At 45.1% G+C, this 13,096-nt stretch overlaps 2 protein-coding genes across 2 annotated transcripts; both read right to left on the reverse strand.

Annotated features, from left to right (window-relative positions):
* Positions 1-519: 519 nt before the first annotated feature.
* LOC136675112 (endonuclease domain-containing 1 protein) lies at positions 520-4,016 on the reverse strand. Its single transcript, XM_066651532.1, has 2 exons — positions 3,688-4,016; positions 520-2,860 (listed from the first exon to the last, which is right to left on the reverse strand). Exons 1-2 carry the CDS (start codon positions 3,979-3,981, stop codon positions 2,252-2,254), a joined length of 903 nt encoding a protein of 300 aa, XP_066507629.1. The 5' UTR covers positions 3,982-4,016; the 3' UTR covers positions 520-2,251.
* A 7,075-nt stretch (positions 4,017-11,091) lies between these two features.
* Positions 11,092-12,216, reverse strand: zgc:172339 (uncharacterized protein LOC564384 homolog). The gene is made up of 2 exons (XM_066651810.1): positions 11,906-12,216; positions 11,092-11,819 (listed from the first exon to the last, which is right to left on the reverse strand). The coding sequence occupies exons 1-2, from the start codon at positions 12,182-12,184 to the stop codon at positions 11,226-11,228; spliced, it is 873 nt and encodes a 290-aa protein (XP_066507907.1). The 5' UTR covers positions 12,185-12,216; the 3' UTR covers positions 11,092-11,225.
* Between the last annotated feature and the right edge of the window lie 880 nt (positions 12,217-13,096).

Below are 13,096 nucleotides of genomic sequence, written 5' to 3' on the forward strand. Positions count from 1 at the left end.
TCTACTGACACTCACTGGCCACTTTATCAGAAACACCCCCCCTCTACTGACACTCACTGGCCACTTTATCAGAAACACCCCCCCTTCTACTGACACTCACTGGCCACTTTATCAAAAAACACCCCCCCCCTACTGACTCTCACTGGCCACTTTATCAGAAACACCCCCCCCCCCTCCCCCTACTGACACTCACTGGCCACTTTATCAGAAACACCCCCCCCCTCTACTGACTCTCACTGGCCACTTTATCAGAAACACCCCCCCCCCCTCTACTGACACTCACTGGCCACTTTATCGGAAACGTTTGCATATATACACTGGAAGCGTTCCTAATAAAGTGTACAGTGTGAGTTATAGTTATATTGTTATATAGTTATATATTATAGTTACATTTATCATTATAGGTGTATAATGATAAATGTGGAGAATATTAATTATATTTATATTTGTATTTATATTTTGCTTCATAAAACACATCATTAGACCAAAAAAGACAAGGAGATGAGGTCCAGAGACTCTTTACTTTATTCCCACCACAAACAGCACCGTGTCCCTCACAGTGTTTATCACACACTCCTCGCACGAGGCTGGGGTTTTGTAGCTGCTGTGAGTTTAGGCAAATTCCAGCCGTTTGTCTTCACACTGCGCAGAGCTCCCCAGAGATCAGGAGGAGGAGATAAAGACCTGTAACATGGTGCAGTACGTCCTTTAACCCTCAGACATCAGTTTAAAACCTCATCAACAAAATCATTTTATACATCGAAGAGAACCCGTACCCCCCAAAACACTCTACACACCCTACACACCCTACACACACACACAGCTAGAACTCTGCTCTCCATCCATCACTGCACCAGTCATTCCCTGGAAAAAGACAGAAATTACAGTCACACCGAAGAGAGACAGAGTCTAGAAATCCCATCACCATGACAACCATAACTTTCACATGTTATGATCACAAGCCAACAGACCCTTTAAGGACAGAGCGCAGAGACACTACTTTAGGAGCCGAGAGTAATGTGAGAGGAAGTGTTTTCCTCAGCGTCACACACACGAGAGCCCTGAATAATCTGGAATTAATAATCAGACATTTATTTTAAAACTGAAGCATAAAGTATTCATCCTTTTCTGGGCAAATGCATTCATTCATCTTCTGTAACCACTTCTTGTTCAGATTTGAGGTGTAAGTGACTGGGTTAGTGTGTGCAACTCTCCACAGGTGTGAGTGTGTAAGGAACTGGATGAGTGTGTGAGTGACTGGGTGAGTGTGTGAGTGACTGGGTGAGTGTGTGAGTGACTGCGTGAGGCTCTGGACCCACCATGGCCCTGATCTTGGAGGAGCAATTTCAGAAGATGAATGAATGGTGCAGTAATGTATTTTAATAATTATAACAATAACTGAATCAAATCATTCATGAAGCTTTGAATGTTCTGTGAATTAGTTAAAACAACTCAACACATTTAATGAACCAATTAATCATTTGTGAATCAATTAAAACCAACTCGACACATTCAATGAACCAATAAATCATTTGTGAATCAATTAAACCAAATCAACACATTTAGTGAACCAATGAATCATTTGTGAATCAATTAAAACCAACTCGATACATATAATGAACCAATAAAACATTTGTGAATCAATTAAAATCAAATCGACACATTTAATGAACCAATGAATAATTAGTGAATCAATTAAATCCAACTCGACACATTTAATAAACAAATGAATAATTTGTGAATCAATTAAAACCAATTCGACACATTTAATGAACCAATGGATCATTTGTGAATAAATTAAAAGCAACTCGACACATTTAATGAACCAATGAATCATTTGTGAATCAATTAAAACCAACTCGACACATTTAATGAACCAATGAATCATTTTTGAATCAATTAAAACCAACTCGACACATTTAATGAACCAATGAATCATTTGTGAATCAATTAAAACCAACTTGACACATTTAATGAAACAACGAATCATTGGTAAATGGATTCAAATCAACTCGACACATTTAATGAAGCAACACGTTTTTCTGTAAATTATCACTGAATCAATTCATTGAATCATTTCTGAAGAATCGTATTGAACAGCTGTATTAACCAGATGTTACCGCCCTGATGGTTTGGTATGTGGGGATGCTGCCGAGTACAGGAACAGGCTGAGAGCGCCGAGAGTGGCCAGAGAGAGGAGACTGGCTGAAACCAGCAGGGCGGCGCCACTGAGTGGATCTGAGATGTCACGTCATATGGTGTGGTGGAGGTAGATGGGCAGTGGCGAAGGCGAGATGCAGTTGTCGTAGAAGATCTGCAGGTTCTGGTCCACGTCCATGCGGGTCTTCAGGAAGTTCTCCAGGTCCTGGACTGTCATCTCGTGGACGGCGTTCCCTTCCTTGGCGTTCTTGGCCAGGGCCGCTTGGGACGGGAAGCGGATGCGGACGTCGTGAGGGGCGTTCCGGTCGTAATCGGTGCAGCAGTAGGCCGACCACACGTCCTCCGGGATGGCCACGCGGTCCTGGTTGTTTCTCCGGATCATGTGACCCGCTGTGGTCACTCCCGTCACTATGAACGCCGTCCCCCTGCAGTAGTTGTTGAGACGGACCCGGATCCGTTCCTCGTGCTCTCGCCACGGCCCGATGTTGAACTCCCGTATCTCCGGCACAACGTTGGTCAGGGTATAAGTGGCTGCTCGGTCGTGAGGGTCCGACTGGTGCTGGTCTGGGTTCAGGTGACCTCTCTCGTACAGAACCACGTCAGAGTAGTCGTCCAGGACCGCCTGGCTGTCTTCAAACTTCATGTGCAGGTAGCCGGTCGGGAACGGAAGCATGTTCCCGTTGCCGTCTGTTTCTGCGAGCTGGAAAACAAAAAGTGACCAGGGAGACTTTGCTTGAGTCTGTTTTTTTACACTGTCTTTAAAAACATAATCCTGACCCTAATCTTAATCCTAATCCTAACCATAATGTAACATAACCCGCATCCTAATCCTAATCTAAACCATAACCGACATCACCGTACCCAAATCTAATCCTGACCCTAACTCTTAATCCTAATGGAAACCTGAACCATAGCCTTACAATAACCATGACCATAGACTTAATCCTAATCCTAATCTTAACCATAACAAAAATATTTAAAAAATAAAATAAAATTCCCCAAACCCTTACCCTAATCCTAATTCTAATCCTAATCCTAATCTTAATACTAATCCAAACCCATAAACATAACCCCACACCCAACCTTAATCCTAATCTTAATCTAACCATAACCCCAAACCCAATCTGGTCCTAATCCCAAACCTAGCGCTGCCTCCTACAATGACCCTTACACTAGCCCTAAGCTGCAGAAAGTCAGAACTGTCTCCCCACAATTCCACAAAAATAAACTGGTTAAAATTGAAAAGCAAAATCTAAATCTTGACCATGACCATGTAATTACAAAATAATAACCAAAAATAACAACGTTAATAACAGTTGTTGCAGCATTTAGCTCTGCTATGGTTCAATTACATTATACTTCTAAACGGTCAAACCTGAAAGTGATAATAGTTGCGTAATTATTAAACTTTATTATGTAATCACCATGTACTTCCATGTTATAAGCAAAATGGCAACACCACGTATGGCATTCCCCAAGAACAGAGCTCTAGATTACACTCAAAGGTTTGTAAACAGATGTTGGTACCTGAGGCTCGTACATCCAGGGGTAGTCCACCCTCCGGTCTCCCTCGGTTTTCTTGAAGGTGTACGCGGAGTAGACGGGGATACGTTTGCGTGAGTCGTAGAGGGTCACGTAGCGAGGTTTATCAGCGTAACGTTGGCAGATCTTCTTCAGGTGGGTTTCGATGATGCCCCTCGGCGGAGTGCCCATGTACAGGGAGTCTTTACATCTCTCCACGTGGTTGAAGTCCTCCACCACCGTGGCTGCGCTCACTAAGATCAGAGAGAGGAGCGTCTGGAAGCTCAGGAGGAGGTTCATTTCGCTGCTGGAGAAGCTCGTGGAGACTCTCGCTGAGTAGCTGCCGGCGCTGAATGAGTCTGTGAGCACAAGCCTGACACATTTGCTTTGAGTAACAGAGAGCTGATATGCAAAGCAGGTGATACTCACGTTATGATGTGCTTCCAGTACTGCAGCCAGCCCTCAGCAACCGGCCTGGAGACTCCAGGAGCTGGACGAGACGTCGCTGTTCCAGTGGTATTCCTTGGAGCTTTGTTGGGGAACTCATTTCTAAGGGGTTCAATGACACTTCATCCCCAACTGGAGTTCAGTGGAGCTTACCCAGTAAACATTTAGCCGTTGATTCAACGTTGAAATAACGTAATGACTGCCGTCTAATCAACGTTCTCTTAAGGTTGAAAATGAAAGTTGAAAAGACGTCCAAACACAGACATTGAAAAGACGATTATTAGACGTATTTTGGACGTCCATTAACGTTATTAATTGGTCCCGACATAAATTACTTGTATAAAACGCAATTTGGACGTCCACTGACGTTATCGATTGGTCACCACTTAACTAACTTATTACGATGGATTTTGGATGTCCATTGACGTTTAAAATATGTCCTTGATGGATAGACTACTTTTAGACCTATTTTGAACGTCCAGGTACGTTCCTTGTTTACTGGGTAAGCTCTTCAGCTCATCCCATACACACATAAAAATGATGGTTCAAGAACGGTTCTGTATTAAAGGAAATGGTTCTATACAGAACCCTGAACACTTTGCTTGATTAATGGGTTCATTATGTTGTGAAGGGGTTCTCCAGATTGATGGAGATAAATGGTCCTATGTAGCAGTGTTTACGTGTTCAATACGGGTTTCTCTGTTGTAACAAGCTTGGCATCGTAACAATATAAGAACCATTTTGGTGCCGTATAGAACCCTTCTCTAAAAGGTGCTGTATAGAACCCTCTATAGCACATTCTCCATCAGTCCAAAGAACCTTTTCATGATGCAAAAAGCCCTTTAACCTTCAAGTGTTCAGGGTTCTGTATAGAACCATTTCCTTCAAAAAAGGACCCTTTTAGAACCATCATTCTCGAGTGTGTACAGTTTTGTTCTCTAACTAAAAGAACTGAATATGTAGAGGGTACCACCACAGTGAGATTTTCTGTGAGGTTCAGGGGGCGGGGGACTCCCACTCTTAAGGGCAAGGCCACCCTGGAGTTCCCCTCACCAGAGGAATCTGTTCCAGAGTTTATGAAGTTTAGAAGAAATTAACAACAGAGTGCTTTGAGGGTCAGTGTTTAAATCACAGTGTCAATAGAGAAGAGATGCTTTGGAACAGCTACACATGAGTCTAAGCTCCACTGAAGCCCAATTTATACTTCTGCATCAAACCTACGCCATAGACAACGAGTCGACATGGACCCTATGCCATGGCCTGACACACACCTCTCCAGAAATGTTAGTACACGGACCACAGGCTGTGATTGGTCAGTAGTCAGACGGACATTGTTTATGTTGAACAGAAGAAGTACAGGAACATGAGCTCCTCTCCTCCACGCACAGAGAAGCAGACAGCAGCACATTCACAGACAGATTTCCTCAGACACGGGGTGGGCTTCTGGGACGAATAAAAATGTTGAACAAAGGAAAACACGGGCGTATTCGGGAATAAAATTAAGAGAAGTGAGGCCACGCGGGAAAAACGTGCCACTTTGTATTTGTTCCTTTCCTGGCACCTCGTAAACTGTGCTCCGTCACAAACAGTGCCCTACTCCCTACAGAGTGCACTTTAAAGATTTATAAAAGTAACAATACAACACCACTGCATTACAGAGGGTAGTGGAAGATGTTTGAGATTCGGCCCCTAGTGGTGTGGAGGTGTAACTACAGAGCATCGCAGACACAGTCGCAGAAGAAAAACGCTAGCAACGGCATAGGCTCTGCCTTAACCCCCCAGGCATTATACTCTGGAGAGTTCTGTGGAGCGATGGAGATCCATCCAATAACTTTGGGACAATCTGGAATCCAGAACTAATCATGAAATCTCTCTCTAATGGTGTCTGCCATCAAATACTCACATTAATGTTTTGACATAGAACATAGCATAAAGCCCTGGCAGAAGAAGGCCACGTTTCTCCTGAGCTTCGTGTCCTCCACCTCCTCCTTCGCTCTCCTCTATCTCCACGGAAGGTTTGCAGAGTCGTAAAATGTAAAAGAGCGGGTTGTGATGAATTTCTTTAGAGATGAAGGGAACAAAGGGATCTCAGTGGAGGTTGGAGAGAGAGAGAGAGAGAGAGAGAGAGAGAGAGAGAGAGAGAGAGAGAGAGACAGAGAGAGAGAGAGAGGGAGGGAGGGAGGGAGAGATAATTTCCTCAGTGAGGTGCTGTAGAGACATGGACTTTGACCTGAAACAATAGAAGCTCTGAGACTCCTCACTCCGTTAAAGCATATCTTTACTGACCTGGTCCTACCAGAGCCTGACATTAACATATCTAGAACATATCTAGACCATGTGACATTCTACTGTAGTAACCGGACACTGTCCAAACAGGCTTTAATCAACTGAACTCAAACTGACCATTAAAGCACACACTAAAGGGCTCATTACAAACCACACAAAGCTCTGAGATAATGTTATTAGAGACGTCAATGACTGGAGAGAACTGTCACATCATTCATTCATTCATCTTCTCTAAGTGATTCATCCTGATCAGGGTTTGCTGGGTCAGTGGGCATAAGACAGAAACACATCCTGGACAGGGCACAGGACATCACACACTCACCCATTCACTCACACACTCACTAATTCACTCACACACTCACGCAGTCACTCACACACTCACCCAGTCACTCACACACAATCACCCATTCACCCCCACACTCACACCCATGGACAGTTTCACACACTCACCTAGTCACTCACACACAATCACCCATTCACTCACACACTCACCCAGTCACTCACACACTCACATACATGGACAGTTTCACACACTCACCTAGTCACTCACACACACTCACCCATTCACTTACACACTCACACCCATTCACTCACACACACACACACCCACTAACTCACACACACTCACCCATTCACTCACACACTCACCAACTCACTCACACACTCACCCATTCACTCACACACACTCACCCATTCACTCACACACTCACACCCATGGACAGTTTCACACACTCACACAGTCACTCACACACACTCACCCATTCACCCCAACACTCACACCCATGGACAGTTTCACACACTCACCTAGTCACTCAGACACAATCACCCATTCACTTACACACTCACCCAGTCACTCACACACTCACATCCATGGACAGTTTCACACACTCAGCTAGTCACTCACACACACTCACCCATTCACTCACACACTCACACCCATTCACTCACACACTCACACCCAGTCACTCACACACACTCACCAATTCACTCACACACTCACCCAGCCTCTCACACACACTCACCCATTCACCCCCAAACTCACACCCATGGGCAGTTTCACACACTCACCCAGTCACTCACACACACTCACCCATTCACTTACACCCTCACACACAATCACTCTCATACACTCACCCACTGACTCACACACACTCCCCCATTCACTCACATACTCACCCACTCACTCACACACACTCACCCATTCACTCATACGTTCACATCTATTCGCTCATACACTCACCCCGTCACTCACACACTCACCCATTCACTCACACACTCACCCAGTCACTCACACACACTCACCCATTCACTTACACACTCACACACAGTCACTCACACACTCACCCATTCACCCACACACACTCACGCATTCACTCACACACTCACCCAGTCACTCACACACACTCACCCAGTCACTCACACACTCACACCCATGGACAGTTTTACACACTCACCCTGTCACTCACACACACTCCCCCATTCACTCACACACTCACACACTCACTCATTCACTCACACACAGCAAATTCACTAGTATTAAATTAACACTGTTAGTGTAATAATTTAACACTTTCATTGTTAAGTTAACACGAATAGTGTTGATTGAACACTAGTGAATTTGCTGTGCACCCTCACCCAGTCACTCATAGACACTCACCCATTCACTCACACACTCTCCCGGTCTCTCACACACACTTACATATTCACTCAAACACTCACACCTGTGGACAGTTTCACACAATCACCCATTCACTCACACACTCACACACACTCACCCATTCACTCACACACTCACCCAGTCACTCACACACACACTCACCCAGTCACTCACACACACACACACCCATGGACAGTTTTACACATACACCCAGTCACTCACACACACACACCCATTCACTCACACATTCACACCTGTGGACAACTTGACACACTCACGAAGTCACTCACATCTGTGGACAGTTTCACTCACTCACCCATTCACTCACTCACCTGCTCTTGAACTAAACTGCAGAGCTGGATTACCACTGGCAATTAAATTGAGCTTAAGTTTAGGCTTAATCTGGGTCTAGGAAACTTCTCTCTTATAAATGATGGTTCTACCAGCGTTCTTCATTAAAGGAAAAGGTTATATATAGAACCCTGAACATCTGAAGAACCTATTACATGATTAAAGTGTTCTTGGGGTTCTTTCGACTGATGGAGAATGTGTTATAGATGGTTCCCACACCTTTTAGAAAAGGGTTCTCCACAAACATTATTGTTACAGGCTGGACATCAAAACAAAACCATTTAGGTGCCGTATAGAACGACCACCCACCCGTCCGACTGGACACTGATGGATGACTGTGGGGCTCCTGCTCCATGCTTCAGACCAGCTGCCCACGCTCCAGCCACCACCATTGGCCTTGGAGCTGCCCCTACACTGACGTTTTCAGACTCCTAACTATCACCAGTAGATTGACCAGAGGAGGGTAGGTCCCCTGTGTGAGCCTTGGTTCCTCCCAAGGTTTCTTCCTCAGCTCTGAGGGAGTTTCTCTGTGCCACTGTCGCCCCTGGCCTCACTCTCCTGGGGATATTACAATCTTTACACTTTTACATTCCATGTCAAAACTTCTTTACTGGAATTCTGTGAAGCTGATTAGTGATCATCAGTTGTAAAAAGCGCTACACGAATAAATCTGATTTAGTTTGATGATTAGAAGCCTTTAACAATGCAGAAGGTCCTTTAGGTGTTCAGGGTTCTGTAAAGAGCCATTTTCTTTACTATTCATCCATTCATTCATTCATTATCTGTAACCCTTATCCAGTTCAGGGTCGCGGTGTGTCCAGAGCCTACTTGGAAGCATTGGGCGCAAGGAGGGAATATACCCTGGAGGGGGCGCCAGTTCTTCACAGGGCAACACACACTCACACTCACTCACCCCCACGGACATTTTTGAGTCACCAATCCACCTACCAACGTGTGTTTTTGGAGCATGGGAGGAAACTGGAGCACCCGAAGGAAACCCACGCAGACACAGGGAGAACACACCACACTCCTCACAGACAGTCACCCGGAGGAAACCCACGCAGACACAGAGAGAACACACCACACTCCTCACAGACAGTCACCTGGAGGAAACCCACGCAGACACAGGGAGAACACACCACACTCCTCACAGACAGTCACCCGGAGGAAACCCACGCGGACACAGGGAGAACACACCACACTCCTCACAGACAGTCACCCGGAGCGGGACTTGTACCCAATAAGTGTGTAGGCCATAGCAGTATTCACCGGTTCATAACCAATATACAGGTTTTAGTTTGTGGTTTATAGGGTGCACATCTCGTTCACACAGAGTTTACACAGTGAACGGCCTAAGGACTGAAGCCTGAGCGCGGTGTAAATGAAGCGGAGGGAAATGTGTAGATCTGTGTGGTGATATTCAAAGCTGACTGATGTTAGAGCAGGAGCCGTGTAATAGTCACTCTTTATTAAACAGAAGAGAGCGTGAAAAACGCAACCACACATAGGAACCACAGCATTTATCAAGATCAATGAGGTAATAACGTAACCCTGGACACCTTTATTCACCCATTAATTCATTCATTCACTCATAAATGGTGTTTAAATTACAGAACACAGTAACTCTGACATTTTACATAGGTCTTAATGATCAAAGTTACAGTTAAGAACATTAGAAATGACTCTAAAAGTGCAATAAAGTACAGTAAATTCAGCAGTGACCTCTTTAAACCAGTTCAAATGACCAGCGCTCCTCCGTCTACAGTTTGTAAAGGGTTAATCAGCACAGTTTAACAGGACAGAGATGTGTCATTGTTCTCTCCACGAATTAAAGCTTTAAATCTCCCACTTTAGTAATTCTCATAAATATGAAGCAGTAACTGATTGCTAACAAACAAACCTCCATCATCAGCAAAACATCGTTTATTTATTAACGCAGAGAGCCATTTAATCTACCGTTTCATTTCCACACATTTAAACGTAATACTACTCCACGTCTCTGGGCTCTTTGCTTAAGTAAATATTATAATTAAACACAGTTGGTTGCTATCGCAAACAAACCTCGGTGTAATTATTTGCATAAACATTAGAGAAACGCAAGCCAACGTTTTTATAACACAGTTTAAGACAAAGACACATCAAAATGGCAATAATCTTTCTGTGAATTCACTTAAAGGAACCTTAGGTTGTATTTTTACCTTAAAATTACAGATTGAAAATCATTGTGACGCTCCACTGAGCTGTAAAAGGGAGAACAGAGCCTCTGTCATTGCTGCTCTGGGCTCTGCACTGCAGACACGGCACTATGTAACTTTTGGAGAAGGGTAGGTAACTAAATCCACCCCTCTCCCTCCCATTTTAAGGACAGTGCTGTAAAAATGAATTACATTCTGCAACTGCAGGGGGCGTCCAGGAGCAAAAAATACCTTTATTAAATCTTACCTACTGTTCCTTTAAATCAATATCAAAGGGTTAAAAGAGTAGCCAATCACTGTTGGAGCAGAACCTCTTATCTCCAGAACTGTGGCTTATTTGTTTACAAAGAAGCAAAAAACATATAAATATTTGCATAGTTTTATCCACAATTTGTAATTGTTATTATCATTGTTTCATTGTTTTGTGGGTTAAATCTAAAGTACAAAGCACTAATTAATCATTGTTGTTTCAAAACCTCTTATCTCCAAAACAATGACACTTTTGTGTATAAAGGAAATCAACAACGTGTGTAACTCGATCAAACGTCTGCAGGTGTGTAACCGTCCTAAAGCCACAAAAGCTAAGGTTCCTCCACCCTCCTCCACCCTCAGGGCGTCATGATGGCGCTGTTGGGCACGCAGTCCTCGTAGAAGATCTGGAATTTCTTGTCCACGAAGGTGTTCTGCTTGAGGAAGTTCTCCAGCTGCTGCACACCCGTCTCCAGCACCTCGGACCCCGACGCGGCGTTCAGGGCCCGCGAGGCGAAGGCGGGGAACTTGGACCTCTCCTCGAAGGGGGCGTTGTGGTCGTAGTCGATGCAGCAGTAGGCCGACCAGAGGTACGTGGGGACGGCGAGCCTGTCCAGGTTGTGGCGGCGGATCATTCGGCCCGAGGTGGTGACCCCCGTGACGATGTAGGCCTCGCCGCGGCAGAAGTTGTTGAGGCGGCGTCGGATGGTGTGTTCGTGCTGTTTCCAGGTGCCGATGTTGAACACGCGGTCCTGTGGCACCACGTTGGTCAGAGTGTAGGTGGACGCCTTGTCGTCCAGGTGCGCCTGGTGCTCGTCCGGGTTCAGCTGACCTCGCTCGATGCTCACAGTGTCCGAGTAGTCGTCCAGCACCGCCTGGGCATCCTCGAAACTACGGTGCAGCCCGTCTGCTGGGAACGCCTGCATCTCGCCCGAGCCCGTGTCCAATGACAGCTTTAATATCACAGAAATAATAATAATTAATAAGTAATAAGTAGAAGAAGAAGAATGATGATAATAACAAGGGTGCCCTGACTCACCTGAGGCTCGTACATCCAGGGAGTGTCTACTTTCTTGGACCCGTCTGATCTCTTGAAGGTGTACGCAGAGTAAACAGGGATGTGATCCACCACATCGTATAATGTGACGAACCTCGGCTTGCCTTTGTATTTCTGACAGATGTTTTTTAGACTGGGGTCCTGAAGACCCCTCGGCGGCGTCCCCATGTACAAGAACTTCTTGCACTCAGGCGAGAAGCTCACCTGGACCTCGGCCATCACACAGCACATAAACACTTGCAGCAGGAGCAGGCGCATCATGACTACACACTTCAAAACTCAGCAAGACCGGACGAGTCTGGAATGAAGGGAGTCTGCCCTAGTTTGTCCTCTCTCTCTCTCTCTCTCTCTCTCTCTCTCTCTCTCTCTCTGTGTGTGTGTGTGTGTGTGTGTGGTATGATATGTAAATGTGCTCCATAATAAAGTGTGATACTCCACTCACGAGCAGGTGACACACGATACAGAACATGTCCAAAAGTATGTGGACACTCCCTCTAATGAATGCATTTACTTGCTTTAAGGAGCATAGTTTGATGTTATAGCTTGTGTAATCTCCATTGAAAAACCAAACCCCCTTCAGCCTATGTTTGGCACTGAGCATGTTGATGCTTGGCTCATGGGCAGCTGCTCCAGTGTCATTTTTACAGTGTGTGTCTGTGGGCTTGTGTGTGCATTTAAACATCTGCCATCAACTCTCTATGTCTACAATTGGTGCGCCATACTATAACTGTATTAAGTATGCAAGTGCACAAGTGCTCAAGGGTTATTGGAACACAAGTAAGAAAACAACTGGTCTTCAGTGGAACCGCGTGCCCTGGTTGGACACAGCGAGTCACATGCTTCATGTAGTGATGAACGGCTCCGGATTTAAGGACTCGACTCCAACTCTGGACTCCTGAGGAATCGATTCCTCAGCTCCACGAATCGAATCCAAGAAACCATTGAAGAAACCATCGGATTCGACTCCTGATCTTTCTAATCTAAGCATCATTTGCCATAAATCTGTGTTCTACGGCAGTGTTCTGAGGGAAGGGAAGTGTAATTTAGAGAACTCTCCTGAAATAAATTGTGTTGGGGAATGGGAGCATGGGGATTGAGTGAGTTTCTACCCTCCTCCAAAACTTACATAGTGCATTTTCTGCAGTGCTGAGCCTGGAGTAGCAAAGACAGAAG

The sequence above is a fragment of the Hoplias malabaricus genome, chromosome 18, assembly GCF_029633855.1.
Source record: "Hoplias malabaricus isolate fHopMal1 chromosome 18, fHopMal1.hap1, whole genome shotgun sequence".
Classification (NCBI taxonomy): domain Eukaryota; kingdom Metazoa; phylum Chordata; class Actinopteri; order Characiformes; family Erythrinidae; genus Hoplias; species Hoplias malabaricus.

Bases quoted from the DNA above. Each gene is read 5' to 3' on its own strand.
- LOC136675112 (XM_066651532.1), bottom strand. From the start codon at position 3,981: ATGAACCTCCTCCTGAGCTTCCAGACGCTCCTCTCTCTGATCTTAGTG. The intron at 2,861-3,687 runs GTACCAACATCT...TTTGTTTTCCAG, and splicing joins CCTGGATGTACGAGCCTCAG to CTCGCAGAAACAGACGGCAA.
- zgc:172339 (XM_066651810.1), bottom strand. From the start codon at position 12,184: ATGATGCGCCTGCTCCTGCTGCAAGTGTTTATGTGCTGTGTGATGGCC. The intron at 11,820-11,905 runs GTGAGTCAGGGC...GTGATATTAAAG, and splicing joins CCTGGATGTACGAGCCTCAG to CTGTCATTGGACACGGGCTC.